Consider the following 23,089-nt stretch of genomic DNA (forward strand, 5'->3'; position numbering starts at 1 on the left):
AATGAGCGGAGAGAAAATTACATAAAATTTCATTTTTTAAAATTCTTTCTGCCCTTTCCCAGTGTTAATGGCCAAACATTAAAAAAAAAATTTTTGTTTCATTATAGTTGCTATTTCATCAGAAATGGTTTTGAGCGAGCTCAATATAATAAATGCAACAGAAAGTACTGCACTGAATATGTTAGTCAATTTAAAACTGATAAGCAAAAATTCCAAGGATGGCAATGATGCTTGTGAGAAGAATTTTGCGCTCATTTGCGACATTGTGCAACTTCTTTTTTCACTTTGTTTTCAATGGACATTCTGCCGAAGCGAATGGCAGTGGAATCGGCCGTCTGTTTGGGATTTGTATCACAGTGGTTCGACAGTTCTCGGCTATACTTTGAAACAGGGGACATGTTGCTAAGAAGATCGACTATGTTTCTCCTACTGTTTTATTTACAAAGGATTTGGGTACTTCTCCATCAGAGAGAAATTGTAGGTAATGATCTCTATAGGAATTGCTGTGAGGAGGAGGAGCAGAAGGACTATGAGACTGTGGCTCATTTTCTTTACTCATGTTCGCCTTTCACGAATAAAAGGCGAAAATGCCTTGGGTTATTTTTCATTTTACGGACTGCGGTCCGCTAAAATTTTTATGTATTTAATTTATTAACAGAAAAAACAAAATTTCTCTCATAATTTATTAAACATTTCTCATTTATGTTAAGGGTATATATATAACCTTAAAAATCACACATTAATTTAGGAATATCCTTAATTTCAAGATTCTTATATATGCGTAATATTGTTCCTATATAAATATAATAAATAAATTTAAATTTAAATTAATCGATTTATCCTGTTTATTAAATCGATTTTTTTTTTGTCGTTTATTTGTTCGCTTTTCCCTATACCAATATATAGAAACGTCCGTGTACACCAATATTTTATGATAATAATAAAAGGTTTTCATATTTTATAAACATGGTTTGGGACTAAAGGGATTTTTGTTTTTATTTATTTTTACTTTTTGTTGTTTTTCCAAAAGAAACGAAAATAGAATTCAAAATAAAAAAAAAAAAGGATATTCTAATTTTTCCTACTTATTTACTTATAGGTTTTCAAAAAACAACAAAATTTATTTTATTTTTATTTTCATATTATTGTTGGAACCTTAATTCAAGTTTCATTTTCGTTTCTCTTCGGAATATTAAAATAGGTGAATTGTGTGCGTGTTTGTATTTGTATGCGGTTGTTGTTTTTTGCTCAAAATTGAAGTTTTTACATGAAAATTTTTCCTTTTCACTTTTAATTTTTGATATTGTTTTTTTTTTTTTTTTACAGGATGTTTACATACACATATATGTTGGTTTATCCTTGTGTAATAACAATAATAATCGAATTGCTTTTCATTCATTCCTTTTTCTTTTCTTTTCATTTCTTAGAAAAAAATTTTATTTTTGTTTTTTTATTTTGTGGGCTTATGAATCTCTCAGGTATTAAATAGCAATTTACTGTGTTTTTCTTATACACTCTTAGTATATTTTTTTGTTTTGTTTTTTTGGTATCCTTAGAAAGTTTTTGCTGCCGTCTGGAAAGTTATTTGTTGAGCCTGAGAGAGAGAGGAGAGAAACCAAAAGGATGAAAATGAATTTCTTATGAAAAATTTTGTTTTTTAGGTGAAAAGTTTTTGGAAAAAGCCAAATATTTGTAATAAGGTGAAGATGTATATATGTATGTGTGCTTAAGGGAAAAAGGAAATGAAATTTAATATTTTTTTTTCTTTATTATTTTCATTTTTTAGGGATTAATTTTTTTTTAACTGTAAGGGATCTTTTATTAGTTATCATTTTAGACATGAGTTTAGAGATACGGTCAAAAAAAAATTAAATTTGTTAGTCTTATGGTGTTTATTTCTAGAAATAAAATTACGACTTTAATATTTATTTTTCTGGTTTTATAAAAATAAAATATCATATAAGTAGAAAAGGATGTATGTATTTTAAGTTTAAGGATTTAAATATTGTGTTTGTTTTCTTAAATAATTAAAAAGACCATGCTCCGTACACTCATTCTTGTTCACATTTACATATGTGTATTAAAGCTTCATTAAAATTTCGCCAAGGAAGAATTCAATATTTTTAATAATTTTCAATTATTTCGTATTGAAATAATTTGGGTATCTCGTTAATTGTTAAATATCGTGATTATTTTTAATAAATATTTTTTCAATTTAAGTTCTTTATATGTTACATTAAATGAGTATTTAATTAATGAGTATTTACTCTTATAATTTGTATTCGCAAGCTATTATACGATATCGTATTTCATACCATCATTATTTCTTTGTTATTCGTTGAAATGTTATATACGTCATACATGTTGCAGGATGTATGATTCAAAATTTTGTTTTAACTCATAAGTTCAATTAGTTAAAACGTTAAATTACAGCGTTATAAGAATTATGATGATATTGTTTGATGATTTAGTTTGTCTAGCTGTGTTTTCTCAAAATCCATTAAAATGTTGACCGTATTTGAGTGTTTCGAGTTGAAGTCGAAAAATAGTTGCTATTCCACCAGTAGTACAAGTCTTTTGCCTCATAGTAGCACAGGGTTTATAAATATTTATATTATCTTCTCTCACCGAATAAGCACCATGATCGAAATTGCGTTTGTTATTATCAAGAAAGGAATTTTCAAAAACTGTGTGACATTGACTTGTGTTGCATTCTACCCTAAAATTGAAAATTAAATTTAAATTTCTTAAGCAAAAATCTTTAATTCATTAAACTCATTTAAAAAAAAATTTTTTAAATTTTTTTCTTAAATTCTTTTACGATAAATTTGCGTTTGTATTTAAATAAAATATTTTTACATACTTTTCATAATTTATTCACATTTGTTTTACTGATTCCAAACCAAATGCAATATGTAAAATGTTTATTCACCACCTTAATTTATAAAATTTTAACATGTTATACAAAAGTGTTATACACATCATATTTACTTACATAACATAATAAATATCATATAAATGAATAGTTAAACTAAGTGTGAATGGCACATGTATTCACAACAAATGGCTCACATTTGTACATACATATGTAACCATACATATTTGTGTATAAAAATAAAAGTGCAAATTTTTTTTTATTGTTCTCTTTAGTAAACAACAAACGCATTTAAATCGCATTCACATTTTCGCATTCTTATTTGTTTTTACCGCTGTTTTTTTTTTCTCTGATTTAAACTGTGTTAAGTCTTTAAGGTGAAAAAAAGAATTTTGCCTTCTGAATGTTAGAAAGAGAAAAAACGAAATATATTTATTTTTGTTAATGATTTTTTTTGTATTATTTTTCATTTGTCGACTTTTTTTTAAATTAATTTTTTATTTGTCGTAATTAAAAATTAAAGAAAAAAACAAATTTGCATGTATTTTTTCATTTTAAATGAATTGTGCCAGGTGTGCTAAAAAAATTTTTTTTATATTATGTGGATTGCATAGAATGCCAAATATCTACTAATAAAATTTTATTTATTTAAATCTACGTGCATATAATTTCTAATAAAATACCGTTAACAAACAAATTAATTAAATAGGATTTTTTTAACATTAGAAATAGAATTATGTGCAAGTTTTTCGAAATACATAAAGTCTTTGAATATTTAACTGTTATAATATAGATTTAGACTTATACAGTAGAATCTTATTAAATGAAATTTTGTGTTTTTTTACATGAATAATCGTGTTTGTTTAGTTTTTTTATCGTAAAATTTAATATTTTTTATCTGGGACTCAAAAATTTAATATAGTAATATTTTGGTTCTCAATTTTACAATTACAACCCGAAACCACTGTGAAACATTTTAAACCTTTTCTTTTCGATAATTTTTGTTTTTTATCGTAAGAGTTACATATTTTATATTTTTGCTTTTCTTATTTCATGCGCCCTTCGAACGGTTTTTGCACTAAAATCTCAAATATATTTGCAATTTATGTTTTATGATTCAGAATATTGAAAAACTGTAAGTTTGAGATTATTATATATTTTGCTCTCGGAGGCTAACCGCAACAAATACATTACTCGATTATTTTCTATTCCCTGTGTTACTTTTAATATCGTTTATCGCTTTAATAAAACTCAAATTTTTTCGCCAATGATTTATTCTGAATTTGTCAAATCTATTCATATATGATTTGTTTATGTTGGATATTTGGTAACAAGTCTTGGAGATCGAATTACAAAACTGTCTAAACTGAAAAATTTGAAAAAAAAAAATAGTTGGTAATATTTACTGCGTTGTATATGTACATATTATATGTTGTTTTTTTCTCCTATTTTTTTTTGTTATCTTTCATTCAAATGAAATTAATGCAATTTTAAAAAGTTAATTAATTCAAAATATCGTGTGAATTTCATTTGATGATTAAATAAATTGAATTTTTTTCATTCAAATTATCTTGTTGAATTTTTAAAAAATATAGGGTGGTCGGTGTTTTCCCGAAATCCTAATTATAAATTCAATTATAATTTTCAATCAAACTAGTGTAAAATGGAGTAAATACACTTAAAATTATTTCGAATGGTAAAAATGTTGTATTCAAACTTTGAACACCTTTTATTTGATTTATAACATGTATGAAATATGTGACGGTGTTGCATATTGTTAGAAATTTATGTTAATCATGATTGTAAACTAGTTATGAAAATTATCAATGTTACAAAATTGATTTGTCTCAACGGTTGTTAATTTGAAGACGTTTTGTATTTAAATTTGGTTCGATGCAATTTGCAGTTGTTCATGTTGAATCGGATTGGTTTGTTTCAATTCGAATTGTTTCGTTGCTATTCGGATAGACTGGCAGCGATTCGGACTGGTTCGTTGCATTCGGATTGGTGCGTTGCGATTCGGATAGATTCGTTCCGATTCGGATTGGTTCGTTGAAATTCGGATAGGTTCGCTGCTATTCGGATAGGCTCGTTGCGATTCGGACTAGTTCGTTGCAATTCGGATAGGTTCGTTACGCTTCGGATTGGTTCGTTGCAGTTCGAATTGGTTCGTTTCAATTCGGATAGGGCCGTTACTATTCCGATAGATCCATTACGATTCGAATTAGTACGCTGCGATTCGGATCAGTTCGCCTCATTGCTTTTTGAATCGCTTCGCTGTAATTCAGTTACATTCCTTTTTTATATTTCAAAACAAAAACAAAACAAACGTTGCCATACTTGTAGAAATTCACCCTGTGTTATAAATACCTTGGTATAAATTTAAATACATTTAAATTGGTTGCATATATTCTAATAAATGTGCATATATAATTAAAAGCTTATACATATTTATTTACGATTAATAATATTTTAATTATTATTTTTTTTATGATTCATTTATGATATTCAATTTATTTTATAGTTAAACGAGTTTTGGTTTTTTTTTTTAATTTTAATCAATAATAGGTATTTATTTTATTAGTGTTTCTTTTGTGATTTATTACTTTTATTTTATAGTTAACAGATATTTGAAATAAAAAAAAAATCAATTTAAATTAAATGAGAATTTTGTAATTTAATATTTTTATTTAATTTTTTTTCCCATGTTTTTTTTCCTCATTTGATTTTTCTATATTTTGACAGAATAAATTAATAATTTTATTAATTAATAAATAAATTATAAATAAGAAAATTAGTTGATTCATTTAAAAAAATTTTTGTTTTTTTGCTTTTATTTAATAAATATAATTAATTAAATTTTTATAAAAAAAAAATTATCAAAATTTGTAGCGAGGCGTTAATGAAAATAGCGAATGGGTGTATGGACTTAGAAAATCTTGCAGTAATAAATGCAAATGTAAACTGTTAATTAAAAAGTGGTTAGTAGTAGCTATCAGACTCACATTGATCGCATTGATAAATGGGAATTTCGGAATTTATTTTTCAAACTCCATATTATGTGCAGCTATGTGTAATTGTTAGAGTGTAAGTTGCACTTATGTGGGATTTTAAATTTATTAAAATAATTTACAAAATTTAAATTTTTATTGTAATTAATTACATATATGTATTTAATAACGTAAACCTTAATGTATACTTATCATATCAGTCACACCATTATACACTGAAAGCGGAAAGATTTTAAATCTAAATTAAATCGGTTTAGGTCGAGAATACTGACAATATTCTTTTAAGCGGCACGTTGATTATATAATTAGAGTTAGCTTTAAAGTTAGCACAGGCTTGAGGTGTGTTAATATGTGGCTGGCTATTTCGCGGATATTATTGTAGAAAATATGGTTATACAAGACTTTTAAATCGCTTTACTTGCCTAAATTAATGAAAGTGGAGAATATTATTTAGGAAATGGAACAGTTTTGTGCGGTTGGAAACTTCATCTTTTCATTAATAGGTGGCATAAAATTTTCATCTTGTCATCATCTTGTTTGTTTTTTACTGAAAATAAAAGTATGTTACAAAAATGAATAATTGTTTACCATTTTTGAATATATTAAAGAAAATATTTGAGAATTAAATTTTCTTAAAATCCAAATCCCTTCCCAAATTTTAATTATATATGTTCATAAGAATATGTACAATTAAAAACTCAAATTTACGCCTACATATATGCAATTTTTTTCTTGTTTATTTATACATATATGTTGTTCATATTTATTTGAATGCACTACTTATATCCATTCATACATGTATGTATGTCGGTTGATAAGAAAAATTGTAAATATTTTTCGTCCTTGATTTTAACTTATGAATGCCTACATACATGTAGAAAATAAAAAATTTCCAAATAAATAACTTAAAATTAAAATAAAAAATTTTCCATAATAAAAGTCATTTTTTAAGTGAAATTCAAAAAATAATTTTTTTTCATTACCAATTTGTAAAAAATAGTACGTAATATTTCCATTTATATATCCTTTTGTTCACTTTTTTAATTTTGAGTAAAAAATATGGAGAAATTCAAGAAAAATATCGAAATTCTTAGGTATACATTTTCAAAAAGGAATATGTAAGAGCAAAATAATTTTAAAAATAAGAAAAAAAAACTCAGCCCAAAAATACAAATAAGTTCGTGAAATTAAAGCAATTGGCTTTAAAAAAAAAATATAATAAAAAATAAGAAAAAGCAAGAAAAATAGAAAAATTTAAATTGAAAAGAAAAGTTTCCTTTCATTTAGAACGGTTATTCAGGAAAAAAGGAAAAAAAATAAAAAATGAAAGAAAATCACAATTTACAATACACTCTTTAATGCTATGTATGCTCCCCTATTAGAGAATCTCTTCTCTAACCATTCTCTATTGAATATCGTAAACCTAATCTCTATAGAGGAAAACAAAAAAAAAAAAACAAGAGAACATAATAGATAGAATAAAAAATAAAAATGAATAAAACAAACAAAACAAAAAATAAAGAGAGAAAATAATGAAATTGTGTAATTTCAGCAGAATATTTTTTAAATACATAGGAAAAGAAAAAAAAAAACAAAAAATTCAGAAGAGCTTTAAGAGGAAAGAGAATAAACAAAAAAAAAAATGAAGAAGAAAAATTATGCAAGCTTTGCAAGAAAAATTGTACAAAAAAACTCATACTCAAAAATACACAAGCACAATTGCAAAAATCACAATAACAATAACAAAGAGAAAAAGAGGAAGAGTAAAGAAAAAGAAAATTTTTTTTTAATATCTCTTTTAGTATTTCATTCTCTACTCTATAGATTTTACTCAAACTAAATGATAACTATATTTAAAAATTTTTTATATACATACGCATATACATAAACAGAGCATCAATAAAAAATAATATTAAAAAAAAAAAAACGGTAATATTCATTTTCGTTACGATTCGGTTTCCGATTCGGGATTCATTCGTTTTGCTTTATAATTTTTATATGACATTAAATTAAATAACGAAAAACGAATAAAAATTTTGGAATAGAAAAAATCGACGTCGTTATTCTCGTCGTCGTCATTTTTAGCTTTTCGTTTCGTTGTTTATTTTTTTTTTTCGTCTTTTCGTATTATGGTTTTTTGTTTTTTTTTTTTTTTATTGGTATCGTTTCATCGTTATCGTTTGGTGCTAAACTCACGTATCTCGAAAAACATGATTTTTATTTTTTTTTGTTTTGTTGAATTGATTTTTTTATTTTTAAAATTTTCTTACTTATTTGTTATTCTTGTTTTTTTTTTATATTATAAAATTTAGTCATATTATATGAAAGTATGTATTTTTGTTTGAATAGGTGCTTATTTAGAGAAAATTAATAAAATATGTACGTATATGTATTTGGCTTTTGTTTGAACAGTATAAGAATTTTAGTGTTTTTGTTTCAAAAAGTAAATATTCTTAAATTTATTTTAAATTTAATTGGAAAATATTATTAAGAGTAGATATACAAAAGTAATTTTATATTTTACGGGATTTAATTAAAATCGATATATGTACGTAATGTAAATTGTTGCACTTTATTTATACGCCAGAATAATTTAACTGAATTTGATTATTTTGGAATGAGATCTTAAAAAAATTACGATAATTTGAAAAATGCATAGCACTCGAATTAAATTTTTCTAAGTAACTTTGTCAATAGAACGTCGGCTAATACACTTTTAGCCAATTTGGCTTCTTATATATTTGGCTGTTGGAAATTCTTTAAATTGGGTCTTATCTTATTATGTATACTTAGAAAGTTTCATAGTCCCATACAACTTAATTTCGGTATTATTGAAAACGGCCACATTATTTTACATATTTTATTTCTTTTGGAAAAAAATTTCGAATTCTCCTTAAATTTTAAAGAAATAGTAAAGATTATCAAGAATGTGAAATATTTTACGATAAAATGAAGTGAATATTCATACAAAATCGTAAAATGCTGGCGTACGTTTAAATAATGTTGTTTAAATATTTCTTAATTTTAGAAACGTTTCTAGAATTTTATAATAAATATTTTAGATATTATCAGATTTATGTTTATAATGTATAAAATAGTTCCTTCGATCACAAAATGGTATCACAAATTTTGTTTTTTTTTTTTGTTTTCTCTAAATTTGTTTTTTGTTTGTCTGAATTAAGGAAGGGTTGAATTTTTAGTCGGCGGCGGATGCTATTCTATGCGATTGTTGTATTCTGCATTCATTTTTAGTGTTTTTCATTTTGTTATTATTTTTAATTCTTATATATGCTTCTCTTCAAGTGTTATTCCGTTTCAGTTTGTAGCCTTTATTGTTGTCGTCTCCATATAATCTAAAAACGAAAAACATTTCTGCTTGTTGTTATTGCTTTTGTTATTTTTTTTTTTTTTTTGTAATTTTGAACGGAGGATGATGACGGTGTTAGTTATATTTTGTATATGTACCTATTATATTAATTTATATACAAGTATAATAATATCGTATACTCGTATATTTATATACTTTAATGTATACGTTTTGATAATGTTCAGTATTTTATTATTCTTTTTAATTCTGAGCACGAAATATGTTGATAATGATAGTCAGATTGATAATGATATGGTATATATTGATGATGTTAGTGATATTGTTTTTTTTTTTTTTTTGCTTCTTTTGTTGATGTTGAACACGATGGTAATAGTGATTTTTTATATAATGAATATTAAAAGCGAAAACCTTTTAAAAAGTTTATTTACTTATATGATAGCCAGCCATAGCATATTATCATTTTACTGTAGGTTATACAGAGTGAGAGAGAGAGAGAGAGAAGAAGAGAGGGATATGTAATATATAAAAATTTTAACTTTAAAAAATCTTTAAGGATCCAGAGAGACGCACAGAAAGAGAGAAGAGAGAGGGTGAACAAAGAAAATAACTATATCAGGAATCCTATAGGAATTTGTTTTTTTTTGAAATTTTCGAATTAAATTTATTTGTTTTTTCTTACTTTTTTATGAAACTACTGCCGTTCTACTATACAAAATTAAAGATTTTGGAAAAGAAACGAAGATTTTGGGATCTAAGAGCATCTGAAAAAATTAACTGAGTATTTCAATAAATTTTAAAGTCAAATTTACTCTCAAATCTTTTGCCTAAGTAATAAGATGAGGCGAGTGAATTCGTTCAGATAAATTTCAAATCCGAAACGCCGTTTTCAAAAATGTGTATACCATTCAAAAGTAGGTTTCTTTCTATATTTTCAATAATTTCATGTTTCTCTAGTTGACATGAATAGTAGAGGTTAATCCAAGGCTTAAAATAAACAATCTTCTTCACGAAATGGAAAGTGAAGAACGGATAGAACTAATACTACTGAGTAAATTGAAATAAAATTAATATTTTCGAAAAAAAGAAGAAAAACCTAAGTGAACCTTAAATTATTTTCTATATTAAAAATATTTTTCTATTTTCTTCTTGTTTTCCTATATTCTTTTCTAATCATATACCCAATGTACAAATTTATTTAATCTCATAAAATTGAATGACAAATTCCCTAATAGAGATCATTTTTACTGCTTTCTTTATATCATCCATATTTCTATATTTACATAAACATATTCAAAACATGTGTGTACATATATATATACATACTCTTGTACATTTTAGAAACAAATCCCAATTGTATACAAATCGTTATGTGTTATATACCATGTTATTCTTGTTGTCGTTTACTTCATCATATATCTTTATCATTATCAGAATTATCATCATCATTTTTATTTTGTCGCATCATTGGTGTTTTATATCCTAAAAATAGAGTATTGTATAGAAATTTTGTTAAATTAGAATTCTACTTAATACTCGTATTACTCATGCTTACATATATACATATTTACAAGTATATAACCAAAGAGCACAGTACAAGTACATGAGTATATTATATTTATATAGGTACCTACTTATTTAGTATATCTAGTATATTTTGTTAGATATGTGCATAGGTTTATTTTCACATTCACTTACTCGTACGAATCGTACAAGGTACATTCATAATATGAGCCTGTTATAAATTCATATTGAATAGGAAATTGTAGAATTTTTTTTAAATGCATATATACAGAATAATGTGTTTTTTATTTGATAGTAGTAATTTCTTATTTTTTCGTTTGTCTCCTTTAAATTTTATATTTTTCATTATAATATATGAAATATAAGTGAATGTAATAATAATTTAGGGTAACGATTTGGTAAATCTATAGTTAGCGGGCCCAAATTATTGACTATATATTTTATTGCCTAGGTTCCTTTGAATAATTTGCACTTAAAATATGATGATTTTCTCGATCTAATGTCGGTCGCGAATTTCGAACTTCTATTTTCCTCTCTTTATCGAAAAACAAAATATTTCCAGTTTTATACGCATTTGGATTAATGTTACTGTTTCTTTAACGAGACCTGCGTTTGGATGTGGTTGCCTGCGTTAGATCTCTTTCGCTTTTAGTTGGATGGAGATGCTTGTATTTTTTCTTATTTTTTTTATATATTTCTTCCTGCTATCTCTCCGTAAGGTCACTGTCACTCAAGTGACAATTGACATGATGGCATTGACACTAAGTGTTATTTACATATTGCCGTTATCAATCATCATCATTTACAATAGCATACACAAAATAAAAGCAGTATTATCCGCGCTTCGAGCATGGTTTTGTATGAGTCACGAAGTTTATGCTAACTTCGTAAAATAGTTTGTAATCAATTCAATCGTATTCGGGGTTCGTTTCGTATTTGGCTCGTGTTTCTCTTTCTTTTTAGATTTCTCGCTCCTGAAAAAACAAAACAAAAATATCAATGTATGTAAGTATGTGTATAGAAATTAGTTTAGAATGACAACCATATAGTTGATATAAAGTAAACGATCTCTTATGGAAAGAGAACAACAAAAAAAAACAATGAAAGCAGCCAAAATAAAATGAAAAGAAAACGTTCTTTTGTTGTCATTTTGGGGCAACTCCTCCTAAAGTATAAAAGTATAACACATTATAAAAACAAAACAAAGGAGTAAAAGAAAGAAAAGAAAATACAACAAAAAAAAATGAAAAAAAAAATGATGTCGTCTCTCTAAATGCATGTCATATGTAGAATTTAGTTTAGGAGGTAGAAAATTACTGGTTTAATTTTTTATTTCATTTCTTCTCTTTTCTTTTTTGCTCTCTTGTTTTTTAATGTTTTTTGTTTGATGCATTATTTTCCTGCTTTATTGTTAGTATTTTTTCTTCTTTATTTTTTTCTTGTTTTTGTGCTATGCTGCTTTTGTGTGTTTTCCACCCACGAACAACATAACACGTCGTCGGAATTTTTTTCATTGTAACTTGCACTTTTTATATTTTTATTCTCTCGTTTTTTTTTTTTTTTTTTGGTTTTTTATCCTTTCTCATTTTGGAAAAGTATGATTTTTCTTGCAGACTTTGATGGTGATGTGCTGAAATTAAATTGCAGTAGTAAAAATACTGCAGTAAAGCAATTTTTTTTTTCTATTTGCCAACATTTGAAAATTTTGCACATTAAAAGCGATTTTTTTTTTTTATATTCTTGGCAATTTTTTTTTGTTTCTTACAAAAATAAGAACCACTTTTGAGGGAAAACATCAAAATAAAAATATTAATGTAGAAGAACAAAAACAAAAAGCAAATAAAGGATAATGTTGCATTGCATCTTGAAAGATGTAAACATAAGAAAATTTTACACTTTTATTTTTTGCATTACAAAACCAAAGAGATATGTGCTTAAATTTTTTGTTTTCCTCTCATTTGTTAACATTACACTTCATGAATGCATAATAAATGTTCGGTAAATGTTTGTAAAATTTATTATAAAAGTTTTGAGACAAATTTCATAAGTATAATTTGGATGATAATTTGCGGTCATTAAAGAAAATGTCACAAGATAATTACATTATGAATGAAATATATTGTAATCATTAAAAGTTGACATTTATTTGTCATACTATATAATTTTGGAACAATATTAGACTGGATTTTAAAATAATTTTTATCCGAATATTTGATAAAGTTTTAAGAATTGCTATAAACCTTATTAATTTAAACAAATAATGTGAAAAGTGATTATTAAATGTCAGTATGTCTAATTAATTGTCAAAGTCAGAATGTCAAACTAATTTTGACAATTTATTAGTTTATTACATATTACGAAAGTTGTTATTGAAATGAGTGCAAGATTGAGGCTAAATTAAGAATTTTCATTAGTAGTTTGTTAAATGTCCCACGGTAAGAGTTCCCAGACTCCTCAATTTTCGAACCATCCAAGTCCAATGAAATTCAAAGATTCGGATAGTTTTAGGTTTCTTCAATTAATTCCAACAATTTGAAATAACTACGGATATGAGCTCTAAATTAATTTATGATTGGTATAAAATAAATGTAGTCATTTATGTTATAAGTATTTTTTGTTTAATTCGACTTACCTTAGTAAAAATGACGATAATCAGGCTATAGCTGTTGCTGAGCCGCATTGATTACTGTGGCCGTATACTTTGGGAACCGTATACTTTGGGAAACCTATTTCGACAGCAACTAGTATGTGGAAAGTTTTCACAATATTTAGAAGAGCCGAATACAGTAGAATGAGCCGAAATCGTGTTATCAATTGCCACCAATAACTTAAATATTTTGTCAATATGTCTGTCGACAGTGTTGAAAATATTTGGTGCTTAATTTCTACTATTTTACGTTTTCGTATTTGTTTTTCCATTAATGATTAAACCAGTGGTTAACCTCATTTTATTGGATGCATGTACGTTTCCTTTCTAATATGAATTTTATTAAAAGTCATACGAAATTTTTAGTTCCAAATATTTTTTTTTTTTTTTGCTGTGAAATTTCCAAAAAAAAATCATCAAAATCTTTATGGCTTGATTTTGTTTTCAGTTTTGAAAACAAAGCATTGAAGTGATGAACTTTCAGTTTAACTATTATTATAATATTTATGTGCTTGAATAGACGTGCATATGTGGATTCAGCAGTTGTATTTTATGATATAAAACACACCATAAAAATTTAATAATACGTTTTTGGAGAAAAAAAAAGAAAGGAAGCTTCAAATGATGCGGTAAAAGAGAATATACTTATAATAAAATTTTCTATTACTGAAAAAATTATTAGTAAATGGAACAACTCTATATTATGGCACTATCAGTGAAACGTTTTAACTGTTAAATTTTAAAATTTTGGTTAGTTAGATTTTACTAGTTTTAAGAAGAAATTTTTTTAAGAATTTTGATGACGTAGAAACCTTAGTATCACTGGAAATCTTAAACACGAATAAAATGTTCGTATATAAACATGTCGGGTGTCATGTCGGGTTGAGACGTTTGTTAAAGCGCTAGAATAAATAAATAAAAAACATCCAGTCCCTTTCTGTGGAAATTTCAGTAGCGTGTAGCTGTGTATTTAATATTAATATTTAAAAAAAAAATTTAAGGTTATGTTCGGGCGCCAATTTTTACGCGATGAAGTGTCAAATCAAACTGATTAGTTTGACGTTGACAACTTTATTAAAGTTTATTGCCAGACGTAAAAACACACAAAACTGAATAGAATAAAAAAAAAACAATTCACCCTGTATCTCATATTTTCCATATAAAAGTTATATAAAAGATTACAAATGAATTAAGAATGAAACAAGAATATTATCTAGAATAATTAGATAATAATAAACATTTTGACATTTAGATTTATAATTGAGATTAAGACTATTGTTTTTTTTTTATAATTTTAAATTATAATTAAATATTATATAAAATTTATTGCATATACCATTATTGTAGTCTTCTAAGTCTAGAAAATAAAGAAAAAACTATTGAAATGTCAACTGTTTTTCGAACAATAGCTTATTTATTATGCCATTATTAAATTTTTATTAACAATGGCATATATATACTGTCAATTATTGAGATATGATTAGGTTGATATTATTAAAATAATAAAATTATTAAAATTTATAACATTATTGGAATAATAAATTTTGCATATTAAATGAAACGTTTGTATTCATAACTAAGACATTATTGCATATCATGAAACTTTCAAACTAAAACAATGTGATAGTGAAACGGATTTTCAATTGATTTATCAAAGTGACAGAATGACTATAACACAAATTTAATGTTTTGTGTGGCAGAATAAAAAATTGATTTTAAATGAAATTTTTTAAGTGTTTTACAGCTGAATGTTTTTAGTGTTTGAATGCTTTGTGCCAAACAATTTAACGCAATAACTTCAGATTCAAAAATAACAAATTTTATGAAGGTCGCTTCACGGCTTCAAAATGGAATTAGTATTAGCATAGATTCGACACATTGAGGAAGTAGTTTAAAGAAATGAGTGATACAATTAACAATTGAACTATTAAATAATATGATTTGACTACAAGTACGGTATCTGTCCTGCTCGTATGTTTGTCAATATATTTCACTCAATTCACTCAATCTTTAATGCTATTTCAAGTTGACGGCTATTAATGCAATATCTATTTAATTAATTTTGAAAAAAGAAACAAAATAATGTTGCATGTTATTTGAAAGTGTTTAGAAATTTTGTATATATCCAAGTATATGTATGAATGTGTATATCAATAAATATAATGGTAAACGTTATATATCAAAAAGGAATTACTCTACCTTACCTACACTATTTTTTTTTTATAATGCAGGAATGATTATTTAAATGGGCTTAATAATTTTTGAGTAATTAACGCCCTTAATTGTGTGTACATTTATAATAATTTTTGTTTTGTTTTCGTTTTCCTATAAAAATGTATGACTACCATTAGATCTTAAAATGACAAGTTTACGTTTAGGTTTTGTAAACAAGCATTGAAACACAAAAAATTTAATTCATATACTTATATATACAACATGTGTAACAAAAATAGAACTCCTTTTATACAAAAAAAAAATTGAAAAGGAGTTAATAACCAGGTTACTTGTCTTTTTCGTTTTATTCCTATTTTAATATCTGATACAGTAATTAAATTAAATTATATATACTTATTTATATGTTAATTTCAATACCAATATAAACTGTTCACGTATATATCATTAAATTTTTTTATTTTCCCGTTATTTTAAAGAAATAAATTCATTCTGATTTATGTGAGAAAATACGAAAATTTTGAAAAACAAACAAAAATTTTGTACCGGCAACAATTTCAGGTTCACTATCACTATCCTAGACATAATAGTAAAGTGTTTACTTAGACATAATAGCACAGATGTTCACTTGTAATACTGTTACTAGAGTGCCAGTTCCATTTCTTAATGAACGATACACTGACAATTGTATAATAGTGTCTGCCGTATACGTATTACAATTGAAGACGGATATGAATTGAAGACAGTTAATACAAATCTTTACTATATTCCAGTTCCAAACGGAAATTTATGCAATTAAGCTGTGTTTTAGAGAGATTCTATATATGAGAACTGATTTGGCAATAACTTATAGCTTTATGTGAACTGACACTTTCAATGAGAGTCACGCCCCTCAAGAGTTTATATTTTTGGTTTAGGAAAAGTGTGCAAAACAGGTTCAAATATTCAGGTTTTATGTGTATTTACTCTATTGGCAATTATGTTAGGACTATGCTACTGAGTCTGAGAGAAGAATGGGCAAGGTTGAGAACGAACTGTGTCGTCTTTTCCTGGAAGGGGATGAGACGGCAGAGCATCTGCTATGTGAGTAGGCTACTGTGGTCCGCTTAAGGCTGAGATGATTCAGGCGGGGGTTTATAACTCCTTCGAAGATCTAATGATTTCTAGCGGACGTAGTATTAAAATTCTTGTGGGTTCTCAAAAAAGATCCGATGGGTCGAGATGAGAAGAGTGACCCCTTCTGAGCCCCGATTAAGGCTATTCAGTTACATTTTTCGTGATATGTTTTAAATTGAACGAGACTTATAAACGCAAAAATGACGACGTATAAAGACGATAATTTGTTTGTCTCTTTCTACACTGAGCAGCATCAACTTTAAATATTATTTAGACTGTCGAGAATATTACACTTTTTAATCACATTTTTCCTTTTCGTCTTGTAGAATTTTTATACATATAAAACGCTTTTATATATGTATATGTATTTAACTTTTCCTAATGGGATACTTGTAATTATTTTCATATATCCTTGTCAAAGACAAATGAGAAAATCCCCCTTTTTTTTAGGATTCAAGAAGAAAAAAAAAACAACAAGTCATATATCCGGTTACAAGTTATTTTTTTTATATTGAAAAATTAAAAATAAAAAGAAAATGTGTACATTTTCACACAAACAAAAAAAAATTTTTTTTGAAAAAATTTTCAAGGGTTTATTTATTTTTTTTCTTTATTCTACTCCTTTCTAAGGCATTAGAAATAGAAAAGGGGTTGTTTTTTTTTGTTTTGTTGAATGAATGTCCTTAATAAGTAATAACACTTTAATTGCAAAAATTTTCATTAAATAAAAAGATAATAAAAGTGGTCAAAATATCGATTTGATTTTGAATCTTTTTAAGTAAATTGTAAATGAGTAAAATACAGTTTGAATGTGTTAATTATTTGACTTAAAAAGGATATTTAATAAATTACGGGATATTTTTATAAGCTGTCGTAAAATTGATGACAATTTTTTTTTAGATTTTTATTATGTTTTTGATATTTCGAAATTATTTGTAAAAAAAAATTAATTGCAAATAAGTTTTCAAAAATTTCTATAAATTTTCGAATTAAACACGTTCGTGTAACACCGAATATTTTCGTGATTTAAATGAAATAACAGCTGCTCGGTGATGAGGACTCACACAAACACTCTTTATGTAAGACGCCGCCACAGATGCATTTTTTATAACCGCTTATTCAACACAATATTATTTATTATAAAAAGCGGGAGATTTTTATTTCTCACTTTAAATGCAAACGAGAAATGTCACACTTTAATACACCAATCACGATGTATAGGCAAAGCGCAAACAAGAGAATGATGGAGAGAGGGGGCACATATAAAAAAAATACTGTTTTTTCGGTATTATTTGTAATTTTATTATTTTTAAATTTTATCTTTGTGTTTTCGTTCTCTTCAATTTCAAATCTGTAAAACTAAAACCTCTAAAGAATATGAAGAATAAGAAGAAGAGCAAATAATAAGAAAATTAAATAAATAAATAAATTTTATGTAAATTACACTAATCATATTAGAAGTTTTCGATTTCATCAAATATATAAACAAGAAAAAATAAAAAGAACAAAAAATTTTTGAGAATTCTTCGTTTACGAATTACAAATTCTGTTGCTGCTTCTTCTGCTGCTGCCCTCTATTGTATTAAATAAAAAAATTTTAAAATTAAATTTATTTTACGATACGATACGAATACGTGTACGTTTATGGTAATTTGGTTTGATGAAATAGAAAAAAAAGATTGATAGAGAAAGAGAATTTTTGTTTTGCGGGGTCAAAATAAAGAGCATAATAAACATAGAGAATGAATAAACAAAACATGAATAAAAAATAACTAAAATGAGAAAAAATTAATGAAAAAAGAACTACAAAAACAAAATCAAAAACATTATTTGGCTAGACAAGGTTATTGAAATCGAACATGAAATTTTTTTTTCCGATACAATTCGGTTCGGTCTGTATTCGGTACGGTACAATCGTACAATAATGAAATGATAGAAAAAGTGAAAAATAGAGAGCGAGCGGGAGAGAAAGAGAGTAAGAGAAACATAAAAGGTTGTAAAAAACTAGTAAAATAAACATAAAATTTATTCATTGAGATTCAAAAAAAAAAAAAAACACATTTTGTGGCGAATTGAGAAGATATTTTTGGGCATAAATTATTCGAAAATTAGAAACTACATATCCATAAGTATGTATACATATTATGTGTGTATATATTGTGGTGTAGGTATGTGTCTAACTAAGTGATTATCTTTTTATTATTTTTTAATATTTTTGTTATTTTAGTTTTTTCCGTTTTATTTACTTGATTTTTTTTTTATTATTGTGATTTATGAATGAATATTACTTTTGGCCAAATAGCAAAAATACTAAAAACGTATTAAAATTGTACAAAGTTTTTGATGAGAATCAAATTTTTATAATTTTTTGTAGAATTGACATACAAAATTATCGATTTTATTGTAATAAAAATATAGAGGCAAAGAAAAAAATGGTTATTTGTCTTTGTAGTAAGACAATGAACTCAGGTTATTAAATATGAAGAAATTTGAAAATAATTGGACTTATAACAAACACTAAACAATGTGATCTAAATGTTAAAGCTCTGGGAGGTGAATCATTAGAGTTTTTATTGAAAATAAAAAGTAGTGCATCGAGAAAACAAAGACAAAATCGCAAATTTTTTTGAGATAATAAGCCCCTTTTTGAAAAATTTTCACTTTTTCAATTCAAAATTTTGTGTTCGAGCAGCTTTTACTCGAAGACGGTAAGTCTGACATCATTTATCGGCATACTGTTATCAATTGCCAAAAAAAGTTTGCGATTATAAAATTGCTTTAGGTTGAACAGCTTCGAGTCTATAGTGGATATTTGTCGGACAGATTTTTTTCAATCCGATTTTTTTTAACTCTCTAAAACTCCTTCGAGATATTTTTGGAGTCGAATGTAATTTTAAGTCTTCTAAATTTTTCATTATAAAATTTTACAGTATAAAAAATTAAATTTACATTATTGAAATTATATTTTTTTCTCTTTCTTTTCAGGTAAGTTAACCACAATCGTTTTTTTTTCTCTACAAAACAAAGTGTTCAGTGTTGGTAAAAAGTAAGTATAGTATCATTCCCATATTAAATGTACATATTAACTTTCAACACACATATACACATTTATACTTTATTGTTTCTAACAATAAAAAATATTCTTGAATTCTTAATTTAACACAATTTCTTTTTATGAATAATTTGTGAATTAATTAAAATTAATTAAAATTAATTAATTATAAATGTAAATAATATTGCTAATATTTCTATATGTTGATTAATTTTAATTTTCGTAGCAGATAAAATTTTGATTATTAACAGAAATATATTTAGTGGCGATCTCTAGATGTATATTTAAAGATTAGTAGAATTGCTCCCATTGTCAAAAATTCTAGTTATCCGAACAATATGAATAATTTTAGACCGAATGATAACTCGCCAGTCCTGGGCTAACTAATACATTCGTATATCAATAACCAACTAAGAGCGAATTTAGGGTTCAGTTAAGTTAAGGCGGCCTCCCGAAGGGTACGCCTAGGCCATCCAGGTCCGTTGTGGCATCGCCAGATTTTTCCTTTTCCGCCCCTCAATCGAACCAGCTGGAACTCCTTACAAATCGGCCAAGATCCCTAATATTTATATCTGCTAAGTTCACACCGCAACCGAAGAAGCAAGACCCAAGAAATTTTTGCCTGGAGTTCTTTGTTTCCTCCTCTCCCTCGTCGAAGCAGCTCCTACAGAGAACGTCAGGGGTGGTCAGTCCTTCTCGCATATTGGGCAACCAGACAATTGCCCGTCAGAACCCCTATCACAGCGCTGATATCCTCCCGTCGAAGATATATCAGGTCCCCTCTGCGACGCGAGTCTAGCTTTGGCCACAGCTTCCTCGTCGTGTTACACGTTGGTCCTTTTGCCCGTCGGAGATTGGTGCGTTCCACTGCCACCTTGCGTAGCAGCAGCTTATGGATGCTTAAAGCATGCCAGGTTCTCCTTTGTCTCACAAGCTTATCTGCCCTACAATTCCCCGGAAAACAACTGTATCCGGGAACCCAAACCTAATTTATTTCGAACTGTCTCGCCATCTCATTGAGAGACGACCTGGACTGTAAGACCGTTCTAGATTTAGAGATTTCAGATTCCAAAGCTCTTATCGCGGAATGGCTATGCGTGAAAATACTGACGTTACCGGCAGATATCACACTACCGCCAAGCCAGCGCAGAACCTCCCCATCGCGACCACCTCTGCCTGAGAGACACTGCAGTGATCCGGTAGACGGAAGGAGAGCTCAACATCCAATTGCTCAGAATAGACTTCCCCACCTACCTTGTTGTCAAGTTTAGATCCGTCCATGTAAAAATGGACGCCAGGTCTGCTTCAGCAGAATCGAAGTACGAATGTTCCTGGTGAATGAGAGCACAGGAGGAACAAAATCAAGTGTCCCCACCAAGTGTTCTAGTCTGCAAGAACGGAAGCATGTTCTCCCGTGTAACATGTCCACTGAGATGCGGCCATGGGTCGTACTGCGAATTCCGCAGCCGTCTGCCGGCTAAGTATGTCTAATGGCAGCAAATGGAATAGTATCTAAAGAGCAAGAGTAGGGGTGGAGCATAACACCCAACTGATACACACAATTGCCATTCTTTGAATTATGCTTATCAGTTTAAAGTTTGTAGGTGTGTAGAGCGCTGGCCACCATACCAGAGCACAATACATCAGGATCGGCCTCACCACCGCGGTATGTAGCCAATAGACCATGGTTGAGGCTTGAGTTTGAATCTAGAATTAGACCTTAAAAAAGGAACCTGTCCTTACTGCTAAAGGGTAAGCGGATTCCATTGAGTTGCGGTGGAGTTATGCTTGGTACCTTGTATTTCCTACTAAAAATAACCAGTTGTTGTATCCTTTGATTTGACATATGCTTTTGACTCAGTTCATTAACTGCTTAGACCTAAAAAAACTTCTGATATAACTATAATCTTCACCAGTAGCTGCCTGGCATACAGATAACACAAGATCTGCGAGTAATGTTAGAGTAACATACCTTCATACCAGAGATATTCCTTCTGAGAATTGCAAATAAATAAATAATAAACAAATTCATCTCAAAAATTTGGCAGTGTAAATTAAAATTTTCTTGAAACCTAATTTTTTAAGATACTATGTAGCATTATTCTACACCTTTTATGTAAATATTTTGTGTAAATTAAATTTTATGTAAAATGCAAGTAATTTTACGGAAATTAATAATAATTAAACGGTTAGTTACTCTTTAATTTATAAAAATGTTCCCACAACAATATTCATAATGTTTATATAGAAAAAATTTTCTCACAGTTCTTAAAATTTAAGCAATTAAATTATAGAAAACAATTGAGAACGCAAAAAAAAATCAAAAAATAAATTAGATTAAATTTGTAAAATGTTAATGAATAGTGACTTAAGTAGAGTAGCTATATGTGTATTAGTGTAACTATACTAGAGCTATATTAATTAAATTATATACCTCTAACACAATTAGTCAAACATCATAGATAATTTTATTAAAGTATACCATGGTTGGTATACTTTTAAATGCACTATAACTAATACATTTCACACCATCAAAATTTTAATTTATGTGACTTGTTTATTTTAAAATGCAATTATTTTCAAAAAAAAAAAAATAACATAAAAATCATAATAAATTTAAAGCTACTATTAAATCGTTTAAGCTATATTATTAAATTTCGACACCGTGTATTTTTAATCTGCTTTATGTGGATTAAATGTTAAGATCACGTTATTTTAAAATTTTTGAGAATAAAATAAGTTTATTTAGTTTTGAGGTTTTCATAATAGCACGTCATGGTTTATTATGGTTTAACAAAAAACCCTAATAAACAGATTGGAATTAATTTTAGTAGGCCAAATTTTCTATCTAAAGATATGACGAGTTATTAATAATATTGAAAACAGATGCAAATCACACTTATTAAAATGTCATAAAATTTAGGACTATATAATAAAAATTTTTCTTAAAATAGCTACTACCGTTTTCGAAACTTGTATGACACCAAATATAAAAAGAAGAACAAAATATTTTTTTTAATCCTTTTTTTATGTGCCATTTAATATCACCTTTTTATTATATTAAATTTAATGTTCATATAATATGTGACACGATTTTATTGTTATTGCCATTTTTGGTTCTCTAGATATATACGTACGTATATAAGTGTACTGTAATATAAGTGTATATTGTAAAGTGAGCTATACACCAAACTTTAAATAAGATTTTCAGAAATGGAATTGTGAGAGACAAATTTAAGTCTGAAAATTAAAGTTAATCAAAAAATTTATATTCCTACACAAAATGGAGGGTATTAATTTTTTTTTGTTTATTTTTTTCTTTTATAATCTGGTGATATCTGGTGGTTTGATTTTCTTTTTTGGGGAG

At 26.9% G+C, this 23,089-nt stretch overlaps 1 protein-coding gene across 2 annotated transcripts in view; it reads left to right on the forward strand.

Moving 5' to 3' along the window:
- The window catches only part of LOC129613393 (probable serine/threonine-protein kinase DDB_G0282963), a 91,581-nt gene that overhangs the window by 49,180 nt on the left and 19,312 nt on the right, over positions 1-23,089 (forward strand). The window contains exon 3 of one of the 2 annotated variants that reach the window (XM_055527431.1): positions 19,656-19,795. The exons of the other annotated variant lie outside the window; for it this stretch is intronic. Coding sequence (XP_055383406.1) covers positions 19,656-19,659 — 4 coding nt within the window. The 3' untranslated portion in view covers positions 19,660-19,795. Of the gene's footprint in view, positions 1-19,655; positions 19,796-23,089 lie in introns of those variants that run through there. 2 annotated transcript variants of the gene reach the window in all.

The sequence above is a fragment of the Condylostylus longicornis genome, unplaced genomic scaffold (assembly GCF_029603195.1).
Source record: "Condylostylus longicornis isolate FDR11 unplaced genomic scaffold, ASM2960319v2 ptg000083l, whole genome shotgun sequence".
Classification (NCBI taxonomy): domain Eukaryota; kingdom Metazoa; phylum Arthropoda; class Insecta; order Diptera; family Dolichopodidae; genus Condylostylus; species Condylostylus longicornis.